This window comes from Ranitomeya variabilis, chromosome 3, assembly GCF_051348905.1.
Source record: "Ranitomeya variabilis isolate aRanVar5 chromosome 3, aRanVar5.hap1, whole genome shotgun sequence".
NCBI lineage: Eukaryota > Metazoa > Chordata > Amphibia > Anura > Dendrobatidae > Ranitomeya > Ranitomeya variabilis.
This window is the reverse complement of record NC_135234.1, coordinates 445,574,490-445,599,093: the sequence shown is the minus strand read 5'-3', so window position 1 is coordinate 445,599,093 and position 24,604 is coordinate 445,574,490. Positions and strand designations below refer to the sequence as shown.

At 42.1% G+C, this 24,604-nt stretch overlaps 1 protein-coding gene across 2 annotated transcripts in view; it reads right to left on the bottom strand.

Annotated features, from left to right (window-relative positions):
* Window positions 1–2,861: 2,861 nt before the first annotated feature.
* UBE2G1 (ubiquitin conjugating enzyme E2 G1) overlaps window positions 2,862–24,604 on the bottom strand; it is an 80,877-nt gene continuing 59,134 nt past the window's right edge. Inside the window, exons 1-6 of one of the 2 annotated variants that reach the window (XM_077296487.1) lie at window positions 21,538–21,574; window positions 14,300–14,402; window positions 13,766–13,863; window positions 12,844–13,022; window positions 4,614–4,736; window positions 2,862–4,119 (exon numbers count right to left, since the gene is read on the bottom strand). In XM_077296487.1, coding sequence (XP_077152602.1) covers window positions 4,650–4,736; window positions 12,844–13,022; window positions 13,766–13,863; window positions 14,300–14,402; window positions 21,538–21,559 — 489 coding nt within the window. In that variant the 5' untranslated portion in view covers window positions 21,560–21,574 and the 3' untranslated portion in view covers window positions 2,862–4,119; window positions 4,614–4,649. Of the gene's footprint in view, window positions 4,120–4,613; window positions 4,737–12,843; window positions 13,023–13,765; window positions 13,864–14,299; window positions 14,403–21,537; window positions 21,575–24,604 lie in introns of those variants that run through there. The other variant, XM_077296486.1, reaches the window with a different exon arrangement.

Sequence of the window (24,604 nt, the reverse complement as noted above, 5' to 3'; positions counted from 1 at the left end):
AAACTAGTCTTGAAAAATGCAAACTTTACCTTTATGATGCCCAAATTCTTTGAGGAATGGAGTTTACTAATAAGCTGTAGGCTAGTTATGAAAACTATCAAAAATAAACAAAATCCCCAAATACGTGTGTAAATTTTAGATTTCAATTTGTGCCGATTCGTTGCTTCGGATTTGTACAGGGCGGTCACTCTGTGCACTGTGCTGGGCCTTGTGGTGCCAACGGAAGCCTGTGCCATCACATTTCTGCCTGTTGCTGCCTGTGTTCTGCTACTAATGGAAGAAAGGAGAGTTCCTGATCTTTCCTAATCAACCAAAGTTTCCCCCAGCCCCCCTTCTGCCGCCAAGGGCCTGTCAGTACTTGATCACTCAATTTTTTGCAGTTTTTTCTTGTTTGTACATCCTGCAGCTGTCAAGTGTTGATCTGTGATGCAAAAATCACTGATCAACGTCCGTGTTTGCCGTTTTCCAGGACTTTTTTTTTTGTCCTTGCCCATTTTCCATTTTGACACCACCGGCCTCACAAAAAACTACTTTTTCAAAGTCTTTTTCTCTGAGGATTGTGGCTCATACAAAATTTGTATGCCCAGCAATTTTTGGCACAAAACTACAGGTTCTGACCCTGTTCAATTATTGTGATGTGATGGCCCTCACACCTGAGCCTTTTTCTGTCTGACTTGTATCGTATACATATTTTTGTCATCATGCCTTATTACTGAAACTTATTTTAATATTTTTTGGACTATAACTGTGGTTCTTTGTAGGATATACACCTGTTAAAATGGCACGTTTTTATGTAAAAAAAATCTTAAGAAAAATCATTTTGGAACTTTTGCCACCTAATATAATCTGTTCTGTTCATCTGAAAAAAACATTTTCAGGTGGAAAAATAAAGAACTAAAAAAAAAAAAAACAGCCTTATAGAAATACATGAAGCCATCATGCTCCAGTTGGGAGACTCGCTGTCAGTCCGTGCATAGGGTCTGCATGAACCCCAGTAGTAAGCAATGGGCATCTTTCACCATCAGCAAATACTTTTGTAGATACTGTACTTCATACTCCCTACCCACTCCACGCATGCCTTCCTTTACCCTACACCGCCCCCCTCATCCTAAATAATAAAAAAATATAAAGTCTGAAACCCTGTAAGACCACCTTTACATAAATGTTGGGGGTACACAATTGTTTAACTTTTCTATTGACAAAACACATTGAAAACACTGGGTCCAGCAGACCAGTCACGCCTAAACTGTATGGGGGTCTTAAGACTCTTAAAGCAGCTGTATACCTTCCAAGACATAGAACAGACTTTGTAAAATGCCTGCCATAACACATCAGATGGCTTCGCCAGCGGGTGTTAATTCTATTATAGTAATGAATGCTGTGTTCCTTTCTAGACAGCCTCCAATTTCTCCTGCATCGGCAGTTTACTAATGCCATAGGTGTCGGTGTAGTGTAAGCAAAGAGCAGCTTGGAGCAGTTTCTTAGGGTACCGTCACACATTGAAATTTTCATCGCTGCGACGGCACGATTCGTGACGTCGCAGCGTCGTATAATCATCGCTCCAGCGTCGTAGACTGCGGTCACACGTTGCAATCACGGCGCTGGAGCGATGCCGAAGTCCCCGGGTAACCAGGGTAAACATCGGGTAACTAAGCGCAGGGCCGCGCTTAGTAACCCGATGTTTACCCTGGTTACCAGCGTAAACGTAAAAAAACAAACAGTACATACTCACCCGTCGGTGTCCTTCAGGTCCCTTGCCGTCTGCTTCCTGCTCTGAGTGCAGCCGTACAGTGAGAGCAGAGCGCAGCACCGCTGCGCTCTGCTCTCACTTTCCGGCCGGCACTCAGAGCAGGAAGCAGACGGCAAGGGACCTGAAGGACACCGACGGGTGAGCATGTACGGTTTGTTTTTTTACGTTTACGCTTGTAACCAGGGTAAACATCGGGTTACTAAGCGCGGCCCTGCGCTTAGTTACCCGATGTTTACCCTGGTTACAAGCGAAGACATCGCTGGATCGCTGTCACACACAACGATCCAGCGATGTCAGCGGGTGATCAAGCGACGAAAGAAAGTTCCAAACGATCTGCTACGACGTACGATTCTCAGCAGGGTGTCTGATCGCAGTAGCGTGTCAGACACAGCGATATCGTAACGATATCGCTAGAACGTCACGAATCGTAACGTCGTAGCGATGGAAATTTCAATGTGTGACGGTACCCTTACATTTGAGCTATGTGAGATCTTCCAAATCCATTTACGTGTATAGCTTTTATCTACTTGCACACCTTCCAGCCTGGAAGATGGGAACTGATGAGACCTTGAATTGCAGTCCACATCATAGTACTTCTAATCACCCAAAGAAAGAAATCAGACAATTCTTTCCTTTATGAAATAATAACTTCCTGTACTTGTGAACTCTGAAGATATTACATTTTATTAGCGTTAATGACTAAAAACTGCACTATTCTGACATCACATCAAGGCCCAAATGTATCAAAGATGGCAATTTTCTCACTGATTTTGATGAGGGGGCATGTAGCAGACAGACAATCCTGATTCATTGCACCACGCCAGAAACTTCACCGATGTAAGATTTCTGGTGCAAGTAACGTCACAGCTGATCATGAAGTATGCAAGCTGTGGCATCACGCCCCCAACTGGCATGAAAACCTCAAAAGCAGCAAAATGTTTGTGCGACTCCAAGTTGCACAACAAATTATTGACTTTTTAAAGCAAATTATGGAAGAATTATCGCTTTGAAGGATAAGGGCCAGAGTCTTAATGAGACGGGAGTATTGTATTCAAGCCATTTGCATAAATCTCCAGTGTAAGAGTAATACATCCACACAGACAACAAAGAATTATTGGAAAAAAAATTATATTTTGGAAGAATGCACTACAGTAGGTGACAGAATTCCAAAATCAAATTACATGAAAATATACATCGCAATTTTCTTTGTACAATGGGTGAGGAAAAACTGCTGAAAAGGAGAAAAGGATGATAGGAGAGCTAAGAAAGACACATTGAGAGAAAGGAAAAAGAAAATAATGCAACATTATGTCAAACCCTGAAGATTATTTAAGAAAACTGACACGTATGCATGCTTTCCTTCTTTCAAGTTCAAGACCAGGCAATTAAGGAAAAGTATTGTACAGGAAATTGAAATTACTAATTCACTGGTTGCTTCATTAAAAAGCAGCAGGGCTTTAAGAGCAAAGTATTAGTACAGCCAGGATGAGCAGCACGTGTTTAGGTCAACTCAGTAGAACCAGAGGGTACATAACATCTGCTGGATATAAGGCACTTCAGAAGTTTAATTACCATACTCCCTTAGGGGTTAAATATGGATTATCACAAAAAAGGTAACCAAACTCCTGCAGTGACCAAATATTCCGAAAAAACAAACAAATGAAAAAAAAAACAAAAACTTTATAAGCAGGTGAAGCCAAAAGATTATTGGGTGGGAACATTTGGAGGAGGGGGCATTATAAAATCCTGCTGCATGGGAAGTTAAAATCAACACAGTTTTACCCACAATACCACTAAAGTACTTTTCTGCATAGAAAGGACTGGTTCAGTTTGGAGAGCAATTGTATGACTTCATTAGCGCTCTCCAGGACAGAAGAACAACCCTGCACGTCTTCAAAACTGTCCGACTCCCTATTACAACCTAGAAGGAGCAAGAGAGGGAAAAAAATTATCTGGAGAATGGGCTGAACAGATGACTGGCAAACCCCCAAGTACAAACACTCTTCCTTCATTCCTTGCTCGGTTTCCATTCTCAGACTTTACATAATGGTTTTCCTAACAAGAAAGCATTATTTGGTACAATGTGTATTTATGGATGTACATGAACATTATATATATTATCCGGATCATGTTGTGCTATGTACAGGTCTGTACAATTCTTCCTGAAGTTTAAAGCAGTTCTTTAGATTTTTGAAATGCGAAAATCACCTTCAAGTTGGCACTTTTTAGGCTCTTGTCAGCATTGATAACTGGCATGTCTTATTGCAACCCCGGTGCCAGCCAGTGTTTGCCAACTAATTACAACAAAAAGTCCAGCAAAAGGTGGGTAGAGTGCAGGAAATACAGTGCCTTGTTTCTCAAATGGAGACCTGTGTGGGAAGAGACAATACATTAGAATATATACCATATATTATCCCAGTTGCTGTTCTAACCACAGTGACGTATAATGTAGTAAAATAGATTGCATTATTATGCATTAATTCCATGGTGCTGTACATGAGAAAGGGGTTACATACAGGGTTATAGATATCGTTTACAGTACACAAATTTACAATGGCGGACTAGTACAGAGGGGAGAGAACCCTGTCCTTGCGGACTTACAATCTACGGGATAATGGGGAAGAGAGAAGGGGGTGCAGCATTATATTTATTTTTATTGACAAGTCAGACAGAATGCATTAGAGAGAGATCGATACCCATCAGCTAACACTAGATCCACTAAGATTAAAAGTAGTGATCATGTGGCAGAAATTTATCATGACCGCTCATCACTAGTCTCAAAGAAACACTGTATTTATGATCTCCCAAACACCAACATATTATAAATGTGTCTGAAAGGAAAAATGTAAAAGGCAAAATTTACCCTGAAATTGTGAAGCTACTAGCTGCTGCATAAATGTCACTCAAAAGCAGTCTCTTGGCTTTTTCTTACACAGCGGGCAACTTTCCTCTTAAATTCACCATTTCGATCTTCCCTCCACTCTTTCTATGAAGAGGTGAAAAAAATAGAATAAAAAAGACAGCAAATACGGTAATTTGATCAAATAAAATACAATCTAACAAGTTGTAGAATGTTGCTAGAAATACCCTTGTTGATGAGAGGTGCATCGGGGGCCACTGCTAGAAATGACAATCTCTGTGGAGACCAGGGTCATATGTAAAACATTTCATTTCGTGGATTAATCTAAGCTAGATTGGCCTCAAATTAGTTCACATAACCAAGATTGCTGGAGATTGGGCCTCACTCAGACATCGTTTTTCACACACGTGTTCTGTGTTTTTCACAGATAGAACACATACCCATGATAACGTTAGAGAGGTACAGAATTGCCTAATGGAATCAACCACGATTCTTTGCAAATCTTTGCTTCCCCGACAGTGCGCAGTAAAGCCTGGTATACACTCCCCAGCTTCAGCGGCACACTGCGCATGCCCATTAAGGCAGAAGTGATAAGGACACAAGCAGCCACAAAATTTGCAGAACTGGTGACAACACGTCCCTGGACATGCAGTGATGTAGTTGGGGTGCTTACACCCGGCTTTGCTGCACATTGCCAGAGGTAGAAATTTGCAAAGAGCAGACGGTGATGCTGCTCTTGCAAATCAGGACACATACCCATGTGAGGAGGGGACGGCGGGGATGACATGATTAGTGGGACGATTACTCCAGGGAAAACAACACTCCCCCAGCTAGTCACCTACTAATTTGCATATTGCACCCACATTTTTTAGCCATATGTAAAAATGAATGAGCCACTAAAAAGGCGCTTATTAGGAATAGTATAAAAGGGATTATTAAATACAATCATGGCCAAAAAAGTGTTGGCACCCTTGAAATTGTTCCAGAAAATTATGCATTTCTTCCAATTACACGTTTTGTTATACACCATTTCCTATGCGTGTATTGGAAAGCAAAAATAAAATATTAAAAAAAAAAGGCAAATTGGACATAATTTCCTAACCCCCCAAAAAATGGTCTGGACAAAATTGTTGCCACTTTTCCACAATTGTGGGTGAACAACTTTGTTTCAAGCTTGTGATGCTTGTTCAAACTCACCTGTGGGAAGCAACATGTGGGCAATATGAAAAAAAAAAAAAAAAATCACACCTCAAACCAGATAATAAAAGTTGATTTAAACTTTGCATTGTGTGTGTGTCATAGTGCGCCACACCAAGCATGGAGAACAGAAAGAAGAGAACCGTCTGAGGACTTGAGAACCAAAATTGTTGAACAATATCAACAATTTCAATCTTCCTTTGTTCACAGTGCGCAACATAATCAAGAAGTTAACAACCAATGAAACTGTAGCCAATCACTCTGGATGGCAGAGGAAAAAAAAAAAAAATAAAAATAAATGAAAGGTTGCAATGCAGGATGGTCCGGATGGTGGAAAGCAACCAAGTTCCAATGAAATTCAAACTGTCCAGCAGGCTGAGGATACATCAGTGTCAGCGCAAATTATTTGTCAACATTTGAATGAAATGAAATGATATAGAAGCAGACCCAGGAGAACCCCACGGCTGACGGACAAAACCAGACTGCAGTTTGCCAAGACATATGATTAAACCAAAATCCTTCTGGGAAAGCGTCTTGTGGATAGATGAAACCAAGAGCGCTTTTGTAAAGCACATGATTCGGTCTACTGAAAATGAAAACAGTACCTGCAGTCAGGGGCAGACATACTGCCGCTGCAGTTGCATCGGGGCCCTTGCAGGCAGGGCCTGCACCACCACCTGGTGTACTGGCATGCTATGGGGCTTGTGAGTCGGGGGGAGGGCCCGTGCTTTAAACAGTTTGATATCCTTACCTCTCCCTCCACAGGTCTTGTCTCTTCTACGTCTTCTGACTGATGTCTCAGGGCAGAGGGGGCGATGACGTCACTACCACGCGCCCTCTGTCCTGAGCACTGCATAAAGGCAAAAGTCGGTGAGCAGACCGGCCATGTGGCGGAAAGAGGGAGAGGTAAGTATTTGATTTGCTTTATGTATGGGCCACTATATATGGGGGCCCACTACTGTATGGGCCACTATATGGGGCCCACACTATATGGAGTAATATATGGGGTCCATTATACTGTTTGGAGGACTATATAGGAGGAAACTGACTTTTGTAAAGGTTATACTGCCGAGGACAGATTCTACTGGTAGGTTCCATTTATCTCATACTACAGGTACTGAAACCCTAAAACCTGTGGACCCTCGATCACCTGAATCCCTTCTCCTGTATTGTAGAATTTACAATTGATATCACTCATGTAATGTAAGAAGTGAAATCTGACAATATACTACACCAATATTTATTTGCTGTATTTGTGCCCTGTGAATCGTGGTATGTGTTAAAGGGGCCCACATACATGCATGCGTTTATGCATGTGTCTGTATATCAGTGTATGCATGTGTGAACATATTTGTTTTTGATACTGTAATTGTAAAAAAATAGGAAAATCAACCTGGCTCTTTAAAGGATTGTTCACCAAATAATCAAGTTCTCTCCGATCGATAGGATCCAACCACCTCCTCCCCTCAATTTTCGGAGAACAGGGTTCTGCAGTCTTGTCTTAAATGGAGCAGAGTTGTGCATGCTTGGCCTCTGCTCTTCATTAGAAATCAAGCATGCACCCCTCCAATCCATTCATGGCTGAGCTGAATGGTCTTATTCTCAGGATTGCTAGTGCTCCCAGATGTCAGTCCCCCAAAAGTCAGTAAGTTATTCTTTATCATCAGGATTAGTGTTGAGCGATACCTTCCGATATGCAAAGGTATCGGTATCGGATTGGATCGGCCGATATCCAAAAAATATCGGATATCACCGATACCCGATACCAATGCATATCAATGGGACACAAAATATCGGAATGGTTCCCAGGGTCTGAAGGAGAGGAAACTCCTTCAGGCCCTGGGATCCATATTCATGTATAAAATAAAGAATAAAAATAAAAAATATTGACCTCCGACGGCCCCTGCTCTCACCGGTCCAAGCATCTGCCTCCGTTCCTAAGAATGCAGAGTGAAGGACCTTCGATGACGTCGCGGCTTGTGATTGGTCGCATGAGCGGTCACGCGACCACTCACAAGCCGCGACGTCAAAGGTCCTTTACTCCCTGCATTCTTAGGAACGGAGGCACCACTAAGAGCCAGGGTCCGCCGGAGGGGTGAGTATATCAATATTTTTTAATTTTTATTATTTATTTTTTACATGATTATGGATCCCAGGGCCTGAAGGAGAGTCTCCTCTCCTCCAGACCCTGGGAACCATACGCACCGCACACTTCCGATTCAGATTTCGCAAAAATATCAGAACTCTGTATCGGAATTCAGATACCGCAAATATCGGCCGATACCCGATATTTGCAGTATCGGAATGCTCAACACTAATCAGGATTGAGGATAACTTGATTTATTTGGGGATTAGCCCATTATCACATACCAGACATATTATTTAATATATACATGGTTGGGCTCAGCAGAACTTCATTTTAACAGATATAAATCTCCCATCTCTGTAAAAAAAAAAATTAAAAACAATATATTTTTTTTAGGTGTGGAGAGGCCCAAATAGAACTTTTGCTATGGTGCCCTCAAATCTATGTACGCCCCGGCTTGCAAAGTGGTGATGAGAGAAATCCGGCTTGTTGCTCCGAGCACAAGGCTCCAAGGGGTCCCATGGCCAGATTGACCTCATCATAAGCGGCATGCCGTGGAGGGGTGTCCAAATATATTTCTTGGACAGGAAACCCAAGCTGTCAGTGTCAAACTCCTGCCTACAATCAAATATGGCAGAGGTTCAAAGAGGTTTTGGGAACGGGGGGGGGGGGGGGGGGGGGTGTCTTGCTGCCTCTGGCACGAGGTTCCTTGACTGTGTGCGAGGCATCATAAAATCTGTAGATTAAGGGATTTTGGGTCAAAGTAGTGACCAGTGTCAGAAAGCTGGGTTTGCATCCTAGGTCATGAGTTCTGAAGTGGTCATCAGTGACAGCCTCTGTGTGCACAAAAGTGCCATGACATCCATACGTCCAAGTTCATTAAGTACCAGCCAACCTGGAAGTATGGCTATGTCCAAGGTCGTAAAGGGGTTAAAATTGCAGTTGGACGAAGGCACCCTTCAAATATGAGAGACCTGGAGCAGTTTGCAAAAATAAGAGTTGTCCAATATTCCAGTTGAGAGGCGAAAGCAGCTTGGTGATGGTTATAGAAAGTGGTTGGTTGCAGTTATTTATTCCAAAGCTTGTGAAACCAAATATTAACCCCTTTACCCCCAAGGGTGGTTTGCATGTTAATGACCGGGCCAATTTTTACAATTCTGACCACTGTCCCTTTATGAGGTTATAACTCTGGAACGCTTCAACGGGTCCCGGTGATTCTGACACTGTTTTCTCGTGACATATTGTACTTCATGATAGTGGTAAAATTTATTTGGTATTACCTGCGTTTATTTGTGAAAAAACGGAAATTTGGCGAAAATTTCGCAATTTTCCAACTTTCCATTTTTATGCAATTAAATCACAGAGATATGTCACACAAAATACTTAATAAGTAACATTTCCCACATGTCTACTTTACATCAGCACAATTTTGGAACCACACTTTTTTTTTGTTAGGGAGTTATAAGGGTTAAAAGTTAACCAGCAATTTCTCATTTTTACAACACCACCTTTTTTTTTTTTTTTTTTTTTTTTTAGGAACCACGTCATTTGAAGTACTTTTTAGGGGTCTATATGATAGAAAATAACCAAGTGTGACAACATTCTAAAAACTGCACCCCTCAAGGTGCTCAAAACTACATTCAAGGAGTTTATTAACCCTTCAGGTGTTACAGGAATTTTTGGAATGTTTAAATAAAAATGAACATACTTTTACTTTTTTTTTTTTTTTCTCTCCTCTTCTTCACAAAAAATTTACTTCAGCTTTAATTTGTTTTATTTTACCAAGGGTAACAGGAGAAAATGGACCCCAAAAGTTGTTGTACAATTTGTCCCGAGTACGCCGATACCCCATATGTGGGGGTAAACCACTGTTTGGGCGCATGGCAGAGCTCGGAAGGGAAGGAGCGCCATTTGACTTTTCAATGCAAAATTGACTGGAATGGAGATGGGACACCATGTTGCGTTTGGAGAGCCCCTGATGTGCCTAAACATTGAAACCCCCCACAAGTGACACCATTTTGGAAAGTAAACCCCCTAAGGAACTTATCTAGATGTGTAGTGAGCACTTTGACCCACCAAGTGCTTCACAGAAGTTTATAATGTAGAGCTGTAAAATAAAAAATAGAAAATTCCCACAAAAATTATTTATTTCTTAGCCCCCAGTTTAGAATTTTCCCAAGGGCAACAGGAGAAATTGGACCCCAAAAGTTGTTTTCCAATTTGTCCTGAGTACGCTGATACCCCATATGTGGGTGGAACCACCGTTTGGGCGCATGGGAGAGCTCGGAAGGGAAGGAGCGCCATTTGGAATGCAGACTTAGATGGAATGGTCTGCAGGCATCACATTGCGTTTGCAGAGCCCCTAATGTACCTAAACAGTAGAAACCCACAAGTGACCCCATATTGGAAACTAGACCCCCCAAGGAACTTATCTAGATGTGTTGTGAGAACTTTGAACCCCCAAGTGTTTCACTACAGTTTATAACGCAGAGCCGTGAAGATAAAAAAAAATCTTTTTTTCTTTTCCACAAAAATTATTTTTAGCCCCCAGTTTTGTATTTTTCCAAGGGTAACAGGAAAAATTGGACCCGAGAAGTTGTTGTCCAATTTGTCCTGAGTACGCTGATACCCCATATGTTGGGGTAAACCCCTGTTTGGGCACACGGGAGAGCTCAGAAGGGAAGGAGCACTGTTTTACTTTTTCAAAGCAGAATTGGCTGGAATTGAGATCGGACACCATGTCGCGTTTGGAGAGCCCCTGATGTGCCTAAACAATGGAAACCCCCCCAATTATAACTGAAACCCTAATCCAAACACACCCCTAACCCTGATCTCAACAGTAACCCTAACCAGACCCCTAACCCTAATCCCAACCGTAAATGTAATCCAAACCCTAACCCTAACTTTAGCCCCAACCCTAACCTTAACTGTAGCCTTAACCCTAGCCCTAATGGGAAAATGGAAATAAATACGTTTTTAAATTTTTTTTATTTTTCCCTAACTAAGGGGGTGATTAAGGGGGGTTTGATTTACTTAATAGTGGGTTTTTTAGCGGATTTTTATGATTGGCAGCAGTCACACTAAAAACCGCTTTTTATTGCAAAAAAAAAAACCCATTTTTTGCGTTACCACATTTTGAGAGCTATAATTTTTCCATATTTTGGTCCATAGAGTCATGTGAGGTCTTGTTTTTTGCGGGACGAGTTGGCGTTTTTATTGGTAACATTTTCGGGCACGTGACTTGTTTGATCGCTTTTTATTATTTTTGTGAGGCAGAATGACGAAAAACCAGCTATTCATGAATTTCGTTTGGGGGGGGATGGGCGTTTATACAGTTCTGCATTTGGTAAAATGGATAAAGCAGTTTTATTCTTCGGGTCAGTACGATTACAGCGATACCTCATTTATATCATATTTTTATGTTTTGACGCTTTTATACGATAAAAACTATTTTATAGAAAAAATAATTATTTTGCATCGCTTTATTCTGAGGACTATAACTTTTTTATTTTTTCGCTGATGATGCTGTATGGCGGCTCGTTTTTTGCGGGACAAGATGACGTTTTCAGCGGTACCATGGTTATTTATGTCCGTCTTTTTGATTGCGTGTTATTCCACTTTTTGTTCAGTGGAATGATAAAGCATTGTTTTTTGCCTTTTTTTTACGGTGTTCACTGAAGGGGTTAACTAGTGGGACAGTTTTATAGGTCGGGTCATTACAGACGCGGCAATACTAAATGTGTTCTTTTATTGTTTTTTTATTTAGATAAAGGAATGTATTTATTAGAACAATATTTTTTTTTTTTTATAATTTATTTAGGATTTTTTTTTTGTCACACGTAATTTTTTTTAATCAGTGTCGCTGATCTGACACTTTGCTGTGCACAGCAGGGAGGCTTCCCAGCCCCTGCTTTGAACAAGCGCTGTGAAGCCACCTCCCTGCAGGACCCGGATGCAGCCCAGCGGCCATTTTGGATCCGGGCCTGCAGGGAAAAGGAGGTAAGAGACCCTCACAGCAACTCGATCACATAGCGTTGCTCCGGGGGTCTCAGGGAAACACGCAGGGAGCCCCCTCCCTGCGCGATGCTTCCCTATACCGCTGTGCTGGGGGTTAATGTGCCGGGGGCGGTCCGTGACCGCTCCTGGCACATAGTGCCGGATGTCAGCTGCAATAATCAGCTGACACCCGGTCGCTCTGGACGTACTAATCCGTCCTTGGGAAGTAGGGCCCACCCCATATGGACGGAATAGTACGTCTAATGGCAGAAAGGGGTTAAGTTGAGGGTGCCAACAAATTTTTGCTCATTTTTGGGGTTGTGTGTAAAATTATATCAAACTTTGCCTCAGTTTTGTGTTCCAATACACAAAGGAAATAAACATGTGTATAACAAAACGTGTAATTGCAATAATGTTCTAGGAGAAATGCTTCATTTTCTGCAGCAATTTCAATAGTATCACTTTTGGCCAAGACTGTACAAGGTGTTGGTTTGGGAGGCCTGGAGAAGCTGACAGTATCTCCAACATCATAAGAACTTTGTGTCCATCACACAAGCAGACTGGAAAAGAAGAATTTCTGGAAAATCTAGAAAGCTACAGTTAAATATATCTAATCTCCGCTTTACGTTGGTTTCACTAGTCAGTGACAGATGGACCATGGTTGGGATCAGAAAACACAGCCTTATATAGGAATATATAGAGCAGCAGTTAGCGAAAATCAGGAGCAAAATCAGGATCCTCTGATCTGGGCATGGTCCACGCTTCCTAGAGCTGTGAAACAGGCCCTAATGGGATTCTAAAACATTTGCAATTCTGTTAGATGTGAACACAGCCAAAATGGAACACTAGAAAAGTAAATGGAAGTGGTAATTTACTACAGTTTGCATTTCTAAGCAAATATTCATGGCTTAATAATGTATTTATGTTATCACAAAATATTATATGTGAACCTACTGCTGCATCTACATTGGCCGGGGAGTCTCCATTAGGGTCTGCTAGCATAGAAATGACACTGATCATTATAGTCTCCACCGTATGGATAGGAAGCCAGCGCTCTTCTGGTTTTTCATAGCCATATTTATCCTCCCCAGGCTCGTGAAGAATAGAAATGCACACATCACCATTCTTATCAACTGCAAAAAGAAAAATTAAAAACTTACTGATAAAAGTAAAGACATACATTAGTAACCCCAAGGTAGATTTCACACTATGTTCCAGTACCCATTCGTTGGTCCAGTTGGGGATTACAGCTGAACTCCGCCACAAAACGGGATTTGGGTGTCCGTGCCAATGGGGCCACAGCCTATAATGGTGCCCGCAGAATGAACGTGTGCTCCATCGTACATCATTTTTGGGCATGTACTAGTACTGGAGGCGAACACTCAGATGCAGTTAACGTCAGTAGAGGGTATGTTGCTCACCAGAAAATCCTTTGACCTGACCGATCCATGTGGTTAAGCAACACAGTCACCTGTTGGCTGGGTGTATGATTAAGTCCAAGAAGAATAAGAAAAAAAAAGTAATGCTGGATCCTTGAGATAAAAACATCCTTGTTTTTATTTGAAAATCATAAAAAAAAAAAAAAATTCACTGGGTAGTCCGTAACTGGTTGACGCATTTCAGCAAGAGCCTTAGTGTTACGACTGAGGCTTTTGCCGAAACGCGTCAACCAGTTATGGATTTTTAAAATAGTTATCAAATAAAAACAAGGATATTTTTATCTCAAGGATCCAGCATTACATTTTTTCCCTTCTTCTTGGACTCAGATGCAGTTAGCTTAGTATTGTTAGCATTGCAAATGCACTAATTGTTATTTAGGGTGCTTTTTTTTTTTAATTCATTTTCATGTAAGACATTTTATAAAAAGACTACTCACCATTCGGGTGCCATATCTCGGTTATGAATTTCATTTTAGGCGGCCTTAGGGGATAATCCCTTGGAAACGTAAGATGCGCTTTGAATACACCACCCTCACTATGGAGCAAAGAAAATGTACACATTATGGTATCACATCATACCATACCACAAAAGCAGTGATGTAACCTGCATTCATTTGATCACTGACAAATTTCTAAGTAACTGTTGCCCTCTAGAAGTCAGAAGAACTAGTGAGCTGTAACTGAAATCACGCCTATATGACTGAAAGCCCAAAGCTGCCAGGAGGAATACAATTAATCTGCTTCTGGCAGCCGGGGTTTCAGCACAGTGACCAGGCAGCTTTGGAACACTATTAACCTGCAAATTTACCCTATATCTGCAGGTTAATAGCATTTTGGGACATAAGTCCCCTTTAAGAGCTATAGAAATCAATTTTATTGTGGAAGCGCGTGAAAAACTTACATTAATCATGAGGTAATTACTTGTGTAGTGTATATCAACCAACAATGTATCCAAGTAACAGAATACTTACTATAATGTGTCTGGAGGACCTATAATAAGAACTTCCCATCGGTATAGGTCATTGTCGTCTATTAAGCCCGCCGAGAAGCCTTCTACTGGGTTTTTATTTAGTTCTGAAAATTGAGAAAAAGTTTAAAATTACACAATATAGTTGGCTAAAATATAAGAAGTCATATAGGGTACAATCGTCCCTCAAATTGTCAGTGCTCGGCTTACACCCGATTCAAGTCATACAGTTAAAGGCCATTTTAAAGGGTTTATTCCACTGAAGAAAAATAAGCATCTTTCAGTACTTGTAATTTGCCCGACAAACTATCTTGGCACTTTTTTTTTTCTTTTTAATTTTGAGGCTCCTCTCTGCCTCTAGACTACAAGTTCCAAGACGCATTGCAATCTGGCTTTTCTACCAGCCACAGATTGGTCTGTCCTCACAACGCACTCCCACCTGTGGACCTCAATGTTCGATATGTCAATCACAACTAGCCAGAGTACATAAGATATGCCCCTTCACGATATCCATATTCAGAATGGAGCGCTCAGAGAGCTGCGGGTTTAGGTCTGCCTCATACATGAGTGACTGGTTCTGTGCCATTCAAAGCACAGGAAGCAAATAGCTGTAGTCTGTGCTTGAATGTAAAACATAACAGGAAATGGGGAGCTGGAGGTCACATGACTGCAAGTAAATAATTTTGGGATTAAATATTTTTAATATCCATTTTAGCCATGTAAACCTGTGTGCCCAGAAAACCTCAGTTTAATAAATATCTTAGTAGTGCAGTGCTAAAAAGGTAACGCAATGCAAACAGCAATCCACGTATAAAAGATCTAAACAATTCCTGCTATTGTGCAGACCAATCGCCACCTGCATGTGACACAGCCAGACATTTGGGAGACAAAGAAAAATCTTGTTGTAGCATAACTATTTAATCCCTTAGTGACAGAGCCAATTTGGTACTTAAATGACCAAGCCATTTTTTACAATTCTGACCACGGTCACTTTATGAAGTTAGAATCAGTGGGATATGTTGAAGCGTTCTAGAGCTATGAGATTGTTTTCTCGTGACATATTGTTCTTCATGTTAGTGGCAAAATTTCTTCTATATAACTTGATTTTATTTATGAAAAACAACAGGCTTGGCAAAAACTTGGATTTAAGGGTACAAAAATTAAGTTTGAAAATTGCAAAATGTTCAGAGTGGTGTCACAAAATAGTTAATAGATAACATTTCCCACATGTCTACTTTACATAAGCACAATTTTGGAACCCAATTTTTTTTTTTTGTTAGGACGTTATAAGAGTTAAAAGTTGACCAGCGATTTCTCATCTTTAAACCAAAATTTAAAAAAAAAAAAAACACAATTTTTAGGGACCACCTCACAATTGAAGCGAGTTTGGAAGGGGGGGGTGTATATGATAGAAAAAACCCAAAAGTGACACCATTCTAAAAACTGCACCCATCTAGGTGCACAAAACTATATTCAAGAAGTTTATTAACCCTTCAGGTACTGCATGAAAACTAAAGCAATGTGGAAGGAAAAATTGAACATTTTACTTTTTTCACAAAAAATTAATTTTGGAACCATTTTTTTTTAATTTTCACAAGGGTATCAGGAGAAAATAGACCACAAAATTCGTTGTGCAATTTTTCCTGAGTACGCTGATACACCATATGTGGGGGTAAACCACTGTTTGAGCGCATGGCAGGGCTCAGAAGGGAGGGAGCACAGTTTGACTTTTTGAACACAAAATTGGCTGGAATCAATGGTGGTGCCATGTCTCGTTTGAAGACCCTCTGATGTACTTAAACAGTGGAACCCTCCTCAACCCTAATGGAAAAATGGGAATATATATATTTTTTTATTTTATTAATTTTACCTAAGGGAGTGATAAAGGGGGTTTGATTTACTATTTTTTTTTTATTTTGATCACTGTGATGGGGTCTTTTATAGTGATCAAAATGGACCAGTAGGAAAAATTTCTGGCAGATCTCGGTGTGAACACTGCGCATGTGCCCGCCATTTTCTTCCCGGAAGAAAATGTCGCTGGCATGGGGACTTCACGGGGGGGATGCAGGGACACTGGAGTTACTGGGGAAGGATCGAGGTACCAGATTTCGCTCTCTTATGATGTCCTATCCCATCAGAGGAGAGAGAAATTAAATGGGAAATCTGACTTTGTTTTTGCAGTCGCCATTATTCCGTTAATGGTTATCGCAACACTGGGAACGGTAAAAAGAAACCCGAATCATGTTCTCTGGGGCCTCAGCTATGGGGGCGCTACACCCTTCTTTCTCAGTGCTGTTAAAAAGGGGCCCTGAAGGATAAACGCGCCTTTTAACGGCCGCAATTAAGGGTATTGGCGGTCTTTAAGGGGTTAAAACAACATCTGAACAGAGGAGCATTTTTGTGATTACATAATTTTTATTTATATAGCGCCCACATATTCCACAGCACTTTACATTTTAGAGGGGACTTGTACATACAATAGACATTACAGCATAACAATAAACACAGATCAAAACAGATATCAAGAGGAATGAGGGCCCTGCTCGCAAGCTTACAATTACATGATACAGAAAATATATATAAGGTAATAACGATGTAACAGTGAGTATGGGACAAAACCGAAAATATCCCCAAAATCACTCGTTACTTGATTCAAACAGTTTGAAACACTTTAATAAACTTAAATGGCTCAAAAAAAAAAAAAAAAATACGCCTGGGTACAAGGGAAACCGTGGGATTGAATAACCCCATTGAAATTTATAATATACTAGCTGAAGAGCCCGGCGTTGCCTGGGCATAGTAAATATCTGTGGTTTAGTTATAGCACCTCACTTCTCTTATTTTCCCATCATGCCTCTCATTTTCCCCCTCACATCTCTCATTTTCTCCCTCACACCTCTCATTTTCCCCCTCACTCCTCTCATTCCCCCCTAACACTTGTCATTTCGACCTCACATCTGTCATTTTCCGATCACTCCACTATTTTCCCTCACTCCTCTCATTTTGCACTCACACCTTTTCATTTTCACCTCACACCTCTCAATTTTACCTCAGTATATACCGTATTTTTTGGCATATAAGACACACTTTTTCCCCCCCAAAAAAGGGGGGAAAATGGGGGGTGCGTCTTATATTCGCAATGCAGGCTTACCGTGGACCGTGGCGGCAGAGGTGCGGCGGCAGAGGTGTGGAGATGAGGAGGCGCAGTGAGCGGGGTCCCTTTCCCCGGTGAGGTGATGCAGCAGCCCCGGTAATGCAGCAGAGCCGGGTGAATCCTGTTATCGGTGCGCGCGGCCATCTTCCTGAGGCCGCGCGTTCGCAGATGGAGCTCTGCTGCCCGGGGCTTCAGGAAAATGGCCGCGGGATGCCGCGCGTGCGCAGATGGGGATCGCGGCGGCCATTTTCCTGAAGCCCTGGGCAGCAGAGCTCCATCTGCGAACGCGCGGCCTCAGGAAGATGGCCGCGCGCACCGATAACAGGATTCACCCGGCCCTGCTGCATTACCGGGGCTGCTGCATCACCTCACCGGGGAAAGGGACCCCGCTCACTGCGCCTCCTCATCTCCACACCTCTGCCACCACGGTAACAGGATTCACCCTGCTCTGCTGCATTACCGGGCTGCTGCATCACCTCACCGGGGAAAGGGACCCCTCTAACGCCATACCTCTCACTGTGCCTCCTCATCCCAACACCTCTGCCGGTAACCACTGCTGCCACCCTCCCATGGACACCAGGCCGTGGCGTCGCCCACCTAAGCAGGAAGGGACCTTGCTCAGGTGCACGCCGTACCGCCTCACCCCACCTCTGCCGACACCATGCCTCCTGTGACCCTGCTCTGCCACCACCAGCCCACAGGTAAGATACTGTAAATTCGGACAATAAGACGGACCCCCATCTTATAAAAAATCTTTTTTTCTGCAATTTTCACCCCAAATTTGGGGTGCGTCTTATGGTCCGGTGCGTCTTATAGTCCGCAAAATACGGTACATGTTTGTCATCTCCCTTATATATAGTATACACCTGTATGTCATCTCCTGTATATAGTATATACCTGTATGTCATCTCCCCTGTATATAGTATATACCTGCTGTGTGTCATCTCCCCTCTATATAGTATATACCTGTATGTCATCTCCTCCTATATATAGTATATACCTGTGTGTCATCTCACCTATATATAGTATATATCTGTGTGTCATCTCCTCCTGTATATAGTATATACCTGTATGTCATCTCCTCCTATACATAGCATATACCTGTATGTCATCTCCTCCTGTATATACTATATACCTGTAGGTAATCTGCTCCTGTATATAGTATATACCTGTGTGTCATCTCCTCCTGTATATAGTATATACCTGTATGTCATCTCCTCCTGTATATAGTATATACCTGTATGTCATCTCCTCCTGTATGTAGTATGTACCTGTATGTCATCTCCTCTATATAGTATATACCCGTGTGTCATCTCTCCTGTATATAGTATATATCTGTGTGTCATCTCCTCCTGTATATAGTATATACTTGTGTGTCATCTCCCCTGTAAATAGTATATACCTGTGTGTCATCTCCTCCTGTATATAGTATATATCTGTATGTCATCTCCTCCTGTATTAGACCTCGTTCACATGTTATTTGGTCAGTATTTTTACCTCAGTATTTGTAAGCTAAATTGGCAGCCTGATAAATCCCCAGCCAACAGTAAGCCCACCCCCTGGCAGTATATATTAGCTCACACATACACATAATAGACTGGTCATGTGACTGACAGCTGCCGGATTCCTATATGGTACATTTGTTGCTCTTGTAGTTTGTCTGTTTATTAATCAGATTTTTATTTTTGAAGGATAATACCAGACTTGTGTGTGTGTTTTAGGGCGAGTTTCGTGTGTCAAGTTGTGTGTTGAGTTGCGTGTGGCGACATGCATGTAGCGACTTTTGTGAGATGAGTTGTGTGGCGACATGCGTGTAGCAACTTTTTGTGTGTCGAGTTGCATGTGACAGGTTTGTGTAGCAAGTTGTGTGCAGCAAGTTTTGCGCATGGCGAGTTTTGCGCATGGCGAGTTTTATGTGTGGTGCCTTTTGAGTATGTGCAAGTTTTGTGTGAGGCAACTTTTGCATGTGTTGCAACTTTTGTGCATGTGGCAATTTTTCCGCGTGTGCAAGTTATGCGTGTGGCGAGTTTTCCATGAGGTGAGTTTTGCACGTGTGGCGAGTTTTGCATGTGGAAAGTTTTGCGCGTGGCGAGTTTTGAGCGGCGACTTTTGTGTTTCGACTTTTATGTGGCGAGGTTGGTGTATGTGTGGTGAAATGTGCGCTGAGGGTGGTATATGTGTTCGAGCACGTGGTAGTGTGTGGCGCATTTTGTGTGCGTGTTCATATCCCCGTGGTGGTGTGGTGATTATCCCATGTCGGGGCCCCACCTTAGCAACTGTACAGTATATACTCTTTGGCGCCATCGCTCTCATTCTTTAAGTCCCCCTTGTTCACATCTGGCAGCTGTTAATTTGCCTCCAACACTTTTCCTTTCAATTTTTCCCCATTATGTAGATAGGGGCAAAATTGTTTGGTGAATTGGAAAGCGCGGGGTTAAAATTTCACCTCACAACATAGCTTTGACGCTCTCAGGGTCCAGACGTGTGACTGTGCAAAATTTTGTGGCTGTAGCTGCGACGGTTCAGATGCCAATCCCGGACATACACACATTCAGCTTTATATATTAGATTTATCTATATAAAATGATTCAATTATCCAAACGCAAGCATTAAATCTGATAATGGAGGGGACGTTTTCTTAAGAAATCATGCAAAACAGTATTGAATTTCTAAGTTTCAGTAGACAGCAACATAGAGGTGGGTAACCTTCCATTAAATGATCTTCTTGGCCAAGAATGATATTTATGGATAGTCACTTTCTATGGAAACAAAAGAAGAAATCCCATCTGGAATGAAGATGACCACTTGCTGCCATTTCAGTTTTGAAGCTTGAGATGTCACAGTGCCTAACTCCAGCTGACCGGTAACCAGATACACTATGCAATTATATACATTGCGCATAGAAGGTGACAGGTGCATTACATGCCATATGTCAAGTCTTGTTCGCAGTGAGATCAACTTTAATTTATATTCATCACACTAACTATCTGAAGTATTGGATGGCATCACATGCAAACACAAGTAAAAATGTGGTAGCGATGCACAACAGAATCAGAACTAGAGGACAAATAACCTAGGTCATATAAAATACAGAAGCAGAAACTCAAATCATCCCCAAGTTCAATGTTTGGGAAAATATAATCTGAAATATGTCGAAAAACGGCAATTTATCCTTGCTTTTAATCTCATTGAGAATGGGCGCCAGTGCTACAATCTTCCATAGTCAAAGCAACTGTAGCACAAGCCTAAAAAAAGGTACCCATAACATATAGGCTGACCAAACACTCATTTTTACATGTGTTTTCCTGTCTAGCCATCTTTGCCTCCACCCACAGTCAGTATAAGGCTATGTGCACACGTTGCGGATTAGGCTTAGGAATTTCTGGTGCGGATTCTGCCTCTCCTGGCAGAAAACGCACCTGCGGTTTTTTGAGCGGTTCCGCAGCTTTTCTTGTGCGTTTTCGCTGCGGTTTTCTTGTGGATTTGCTGCGGCTTTTACCCCTGCGGTTTTCTATAATGGAGTGGGTACAAAAACGCTGCAGATTCTCAAAAAATAATTGACATGCTATTTTTTTTTTTTTTTAAACCGCAGCGTTTCCGCAACGGATTTTCCGCAAAGTGTGCACAGCTTTTTTTTTTTCCATTGACTTAGATTGTACTGTAAATCAATTGCGGATCTGCAGCGTTTCTGCACCTCAAAAAACACTGCGGATCCGCAGCAAATCCGCAACGTGTGCACATACCCTTAGGCAGTGCTTTGGATGCAGCACATGTCCAAAGCGCCGCTGGCTATTGAACACAGGTGAATCCGTATGTGTTCACTGAACGGTGCGGAATCACCAATACATAGCAAGGGTGAGATTCATATTGCGGAGACTAGCGTCTCTGCAAGATAGACATGCTGCGGTCTGGGGAGCCGTGCCGCATGTTAATCTCCTCAGGGAAGCTGCGGGCATCTCTGGGTGCATAGTGAGCATGGGATTTCAAAAAATCCCATCCACTGTGCTGTAACATCTCGACACTGCGGGCTGGACGCTGTCCAACCCACAGCGTTTACTTATCGTGTGCACATACCCAAACTAACTTACCGTATGTTTGTGAAGTGTCCATTTCAGAGCCGCTGGAACAATTCAATAGTTGCAAGGATTGATATTCCTCTAAAATAGCAATTTTAGTCACAGCACAATGAATACAAATGCTTTTTAGGAAATAACCTAAACTTAAGACAGATAGCAAAGCAGTTCCAGTTCTGCATTATAAGAGGACTCCGTGCCTGCAGTTGACAAGTGCTCCCATTGTGAGCCATGAAAACTACACTCGCCCCTACACAATAGCTGCCGGAGTGAGCTGGAGAGATCAGCACAAGCGCTGCAGCCTACGTTTCTCTGGAATGATTGGGGAACAGGCGGCATAACATAAGGCTGGAGTTTATGGATCTTCAGATTTCTGCAGCCGCTCTGCTTGTCTCTACAGGCATTTAGCAAAATAAAACAGCTCAGCTATTATATCATGACTAAGCAGAAAAAGCCCTCTGGCCAAATACAGGAGCTATGAGCGGCATCCAAACTTGGAAAGTTTGTGCTAATAGTCACCAGCCAAACATTTGATCTAATGGAAACAACACACATCTCATGCAAGCCTGAAAATCAGGAAAGGGCTGTGGCTGTACGTCTCTGCAAAACACTAACGCCAGCCTTGTTTGTGCTATGTATTGCAAATGTCTGGAGGGAGTATCGCTAAAGTTATGTGGAAAAAAATAAAATTATAATATATGCGCTTGAAAAAGTCCTTTACTTTCCTAGGATTAATAAAATACATTCATCATAAAAGTGAATCAAATGCTCTGTCAATAGTAGCTATGAATTGGCAAGTGTAATATATGATAGCAATACATTATTGGGAGCTTATGCTGTCAGTACCCCAGATACCTAGAAAAACTGCTTTACCTAGTCATTTCCTGCACAACTGCTTCCAGGGGGGAGAAAAAAAAAAAATTAAAAAGGTGATGAAGCGCATCTGGATCATTAGGTAGTCCCAGAAGGCAAGAACCACCTACCCCATTAATTAAAGTGACTGCATATTCTGGCTGTGCAGGAACAGGAGCCAGCACCATTGACTTAAATGGGGACATGTTGCAGCTCCCCGCTAGCTCTGCAGCCCCATCATTCTCAGGATTGGCTAGGATCCCAGGAGTCTCACCAATCAGTAAGGGACGGCATGGCAAACTCTTGTAAACTGATAAAGGAGTTGACCACATGCAAAAATAAAAGATGTGCAACACAGGATCATGGGAGAATTAAGTATTATGGGAATAGATATAGAGATCTATAGACTTGAGAGAAACAGACCAAATTGGTGTGCACACCTGAAAACTCAGACATACAAAAATAAGGCATTAAAAATTATCTTAACCCTATCCTTTGTAACCCTGTAATAGATGGATTCATTACATATACCTTTATTATTTGTCTTCCGTTTACTGGTTAGTGGAGCTCCACATGTCAGTTGTCCCATATCCATATTGTTCGGGGGTGTTGGATGACTACCATGTAACATACATGTTTTTAGAAGTTTTTAATGCCTTATTTTTGTATGTCAGTTTCCAATAAAGCCATTTGTGTATACATCTTTTCTACTGTATTGCATCAGGTGTGCACACTAATTTTGTTTGGTCTTTTTCTATCTAGTCCACATCCTCTCTCCATGCAAGGTGTGGCACTGTTAATTACCGTATCTACAATTAACATTATTGGAGGGGAACTTCTCGCTCTCATATCTCTCTTCAATATTGATTATAAATGAAAAAAAAAAAAAAATAGTTTCATGAATGACAGAACAAAACAGATCTACAGCACATCAGCGTCATGAGTCCACAAACTGTAAGTAGTGCACACGTAACAAAAGTAACATACCCTCCTAGAGCAAGCATCAGTAAGGCTACGTTCACATTTGCGGCCAGCGCCGCAGCGTCGGGCGCCGCAGCGGCGCCGCATGCGTCATGCGCCCCTATATTTAACATGGGGGCGCATGGACATGCGGCGCACTTGCGTTTTGCGCCGCATGCGTCGCTGCGGCGCCCGCGTCCAGGCGCAGAGGACGCAGCAAGTTGCATTTTTGCTGCGTCCAAATTCAATGAAAAAAACGACGCATGCGGCGCAAAACGCAGCGTTGTGCATGCGTTTTGCTGCGTTTTTGTTTGCGTTGTGCGCTGCGGCGCCGACGCTGCGGCGCACAACGCAAATGTGAACGTAGCCTAACTCAATACCATAAGCCAGGAAGGATCAGCTCCAGTTTGCGTCTGATGTTCAATCAGCAGGGGCAGGCAAACCCACAGAAAGGTTCGCTCTGAAGCCCCTGTCACTGCTGAGGCATGTGTGCCCAGCTTGTTCAGATGACCACAACAAAATGGGGTTCACATGTGTCCCAACTGCTCCCACCACGTCCACATTTATCAGTGCGTATAAATGCCCCTCAAGAAAGTGGTAAGTTAGTGCTAATGTGGTTAAGATTGTCAACATGTGCCAAGAGAAAACTAGGCACCAAAATCCCACGCTGTATAGAATAAATGCTGACAATTGCAGCTTAAGGATATATTAAGGCGGTTCACAATGAATATTTGCATGTTCCATGGAGCAGAAAAAAAGAAAAATCGCATTCACCCAGTCGTTAAGGTGAAAGTCCTTTATGCCTACTGATTAGGACAGGAGTTTGGCGACATGCAGCAGTGCAGGGGAGCTAGGTGAAGGGAGAAGGATGGACAACTTGTCTCCAAATCAGTTGGAATAAAGGACTTACCTAAAGGATTTAGCGAGTGCCGTTTTCTTTTTTCTGCTCCATGGAACATTAAGATTCTCAACTGTTTGTAAATGTTTTTTTTTTATAGTTCTCAGCCAAACACCATACACAGTCGTACTGTAGCAAATCACCATCTATAGTTATTACACCAGTCCTTCCAAAGCTCGGGATACAAAAACAGACATCCACACTACATAGCTGCATAAAGCCATACACCAAATACTAATCAATGAAGGAGAAAAACAATAAGTTGTGTGCAAGTCTCAAGTGTGACTGACTGTTGCAATGACAATTATCATAAATACACATGCAGGATTTTTTTTCTGCCAGAGACCTGGTAACATATACCCATACAATTAT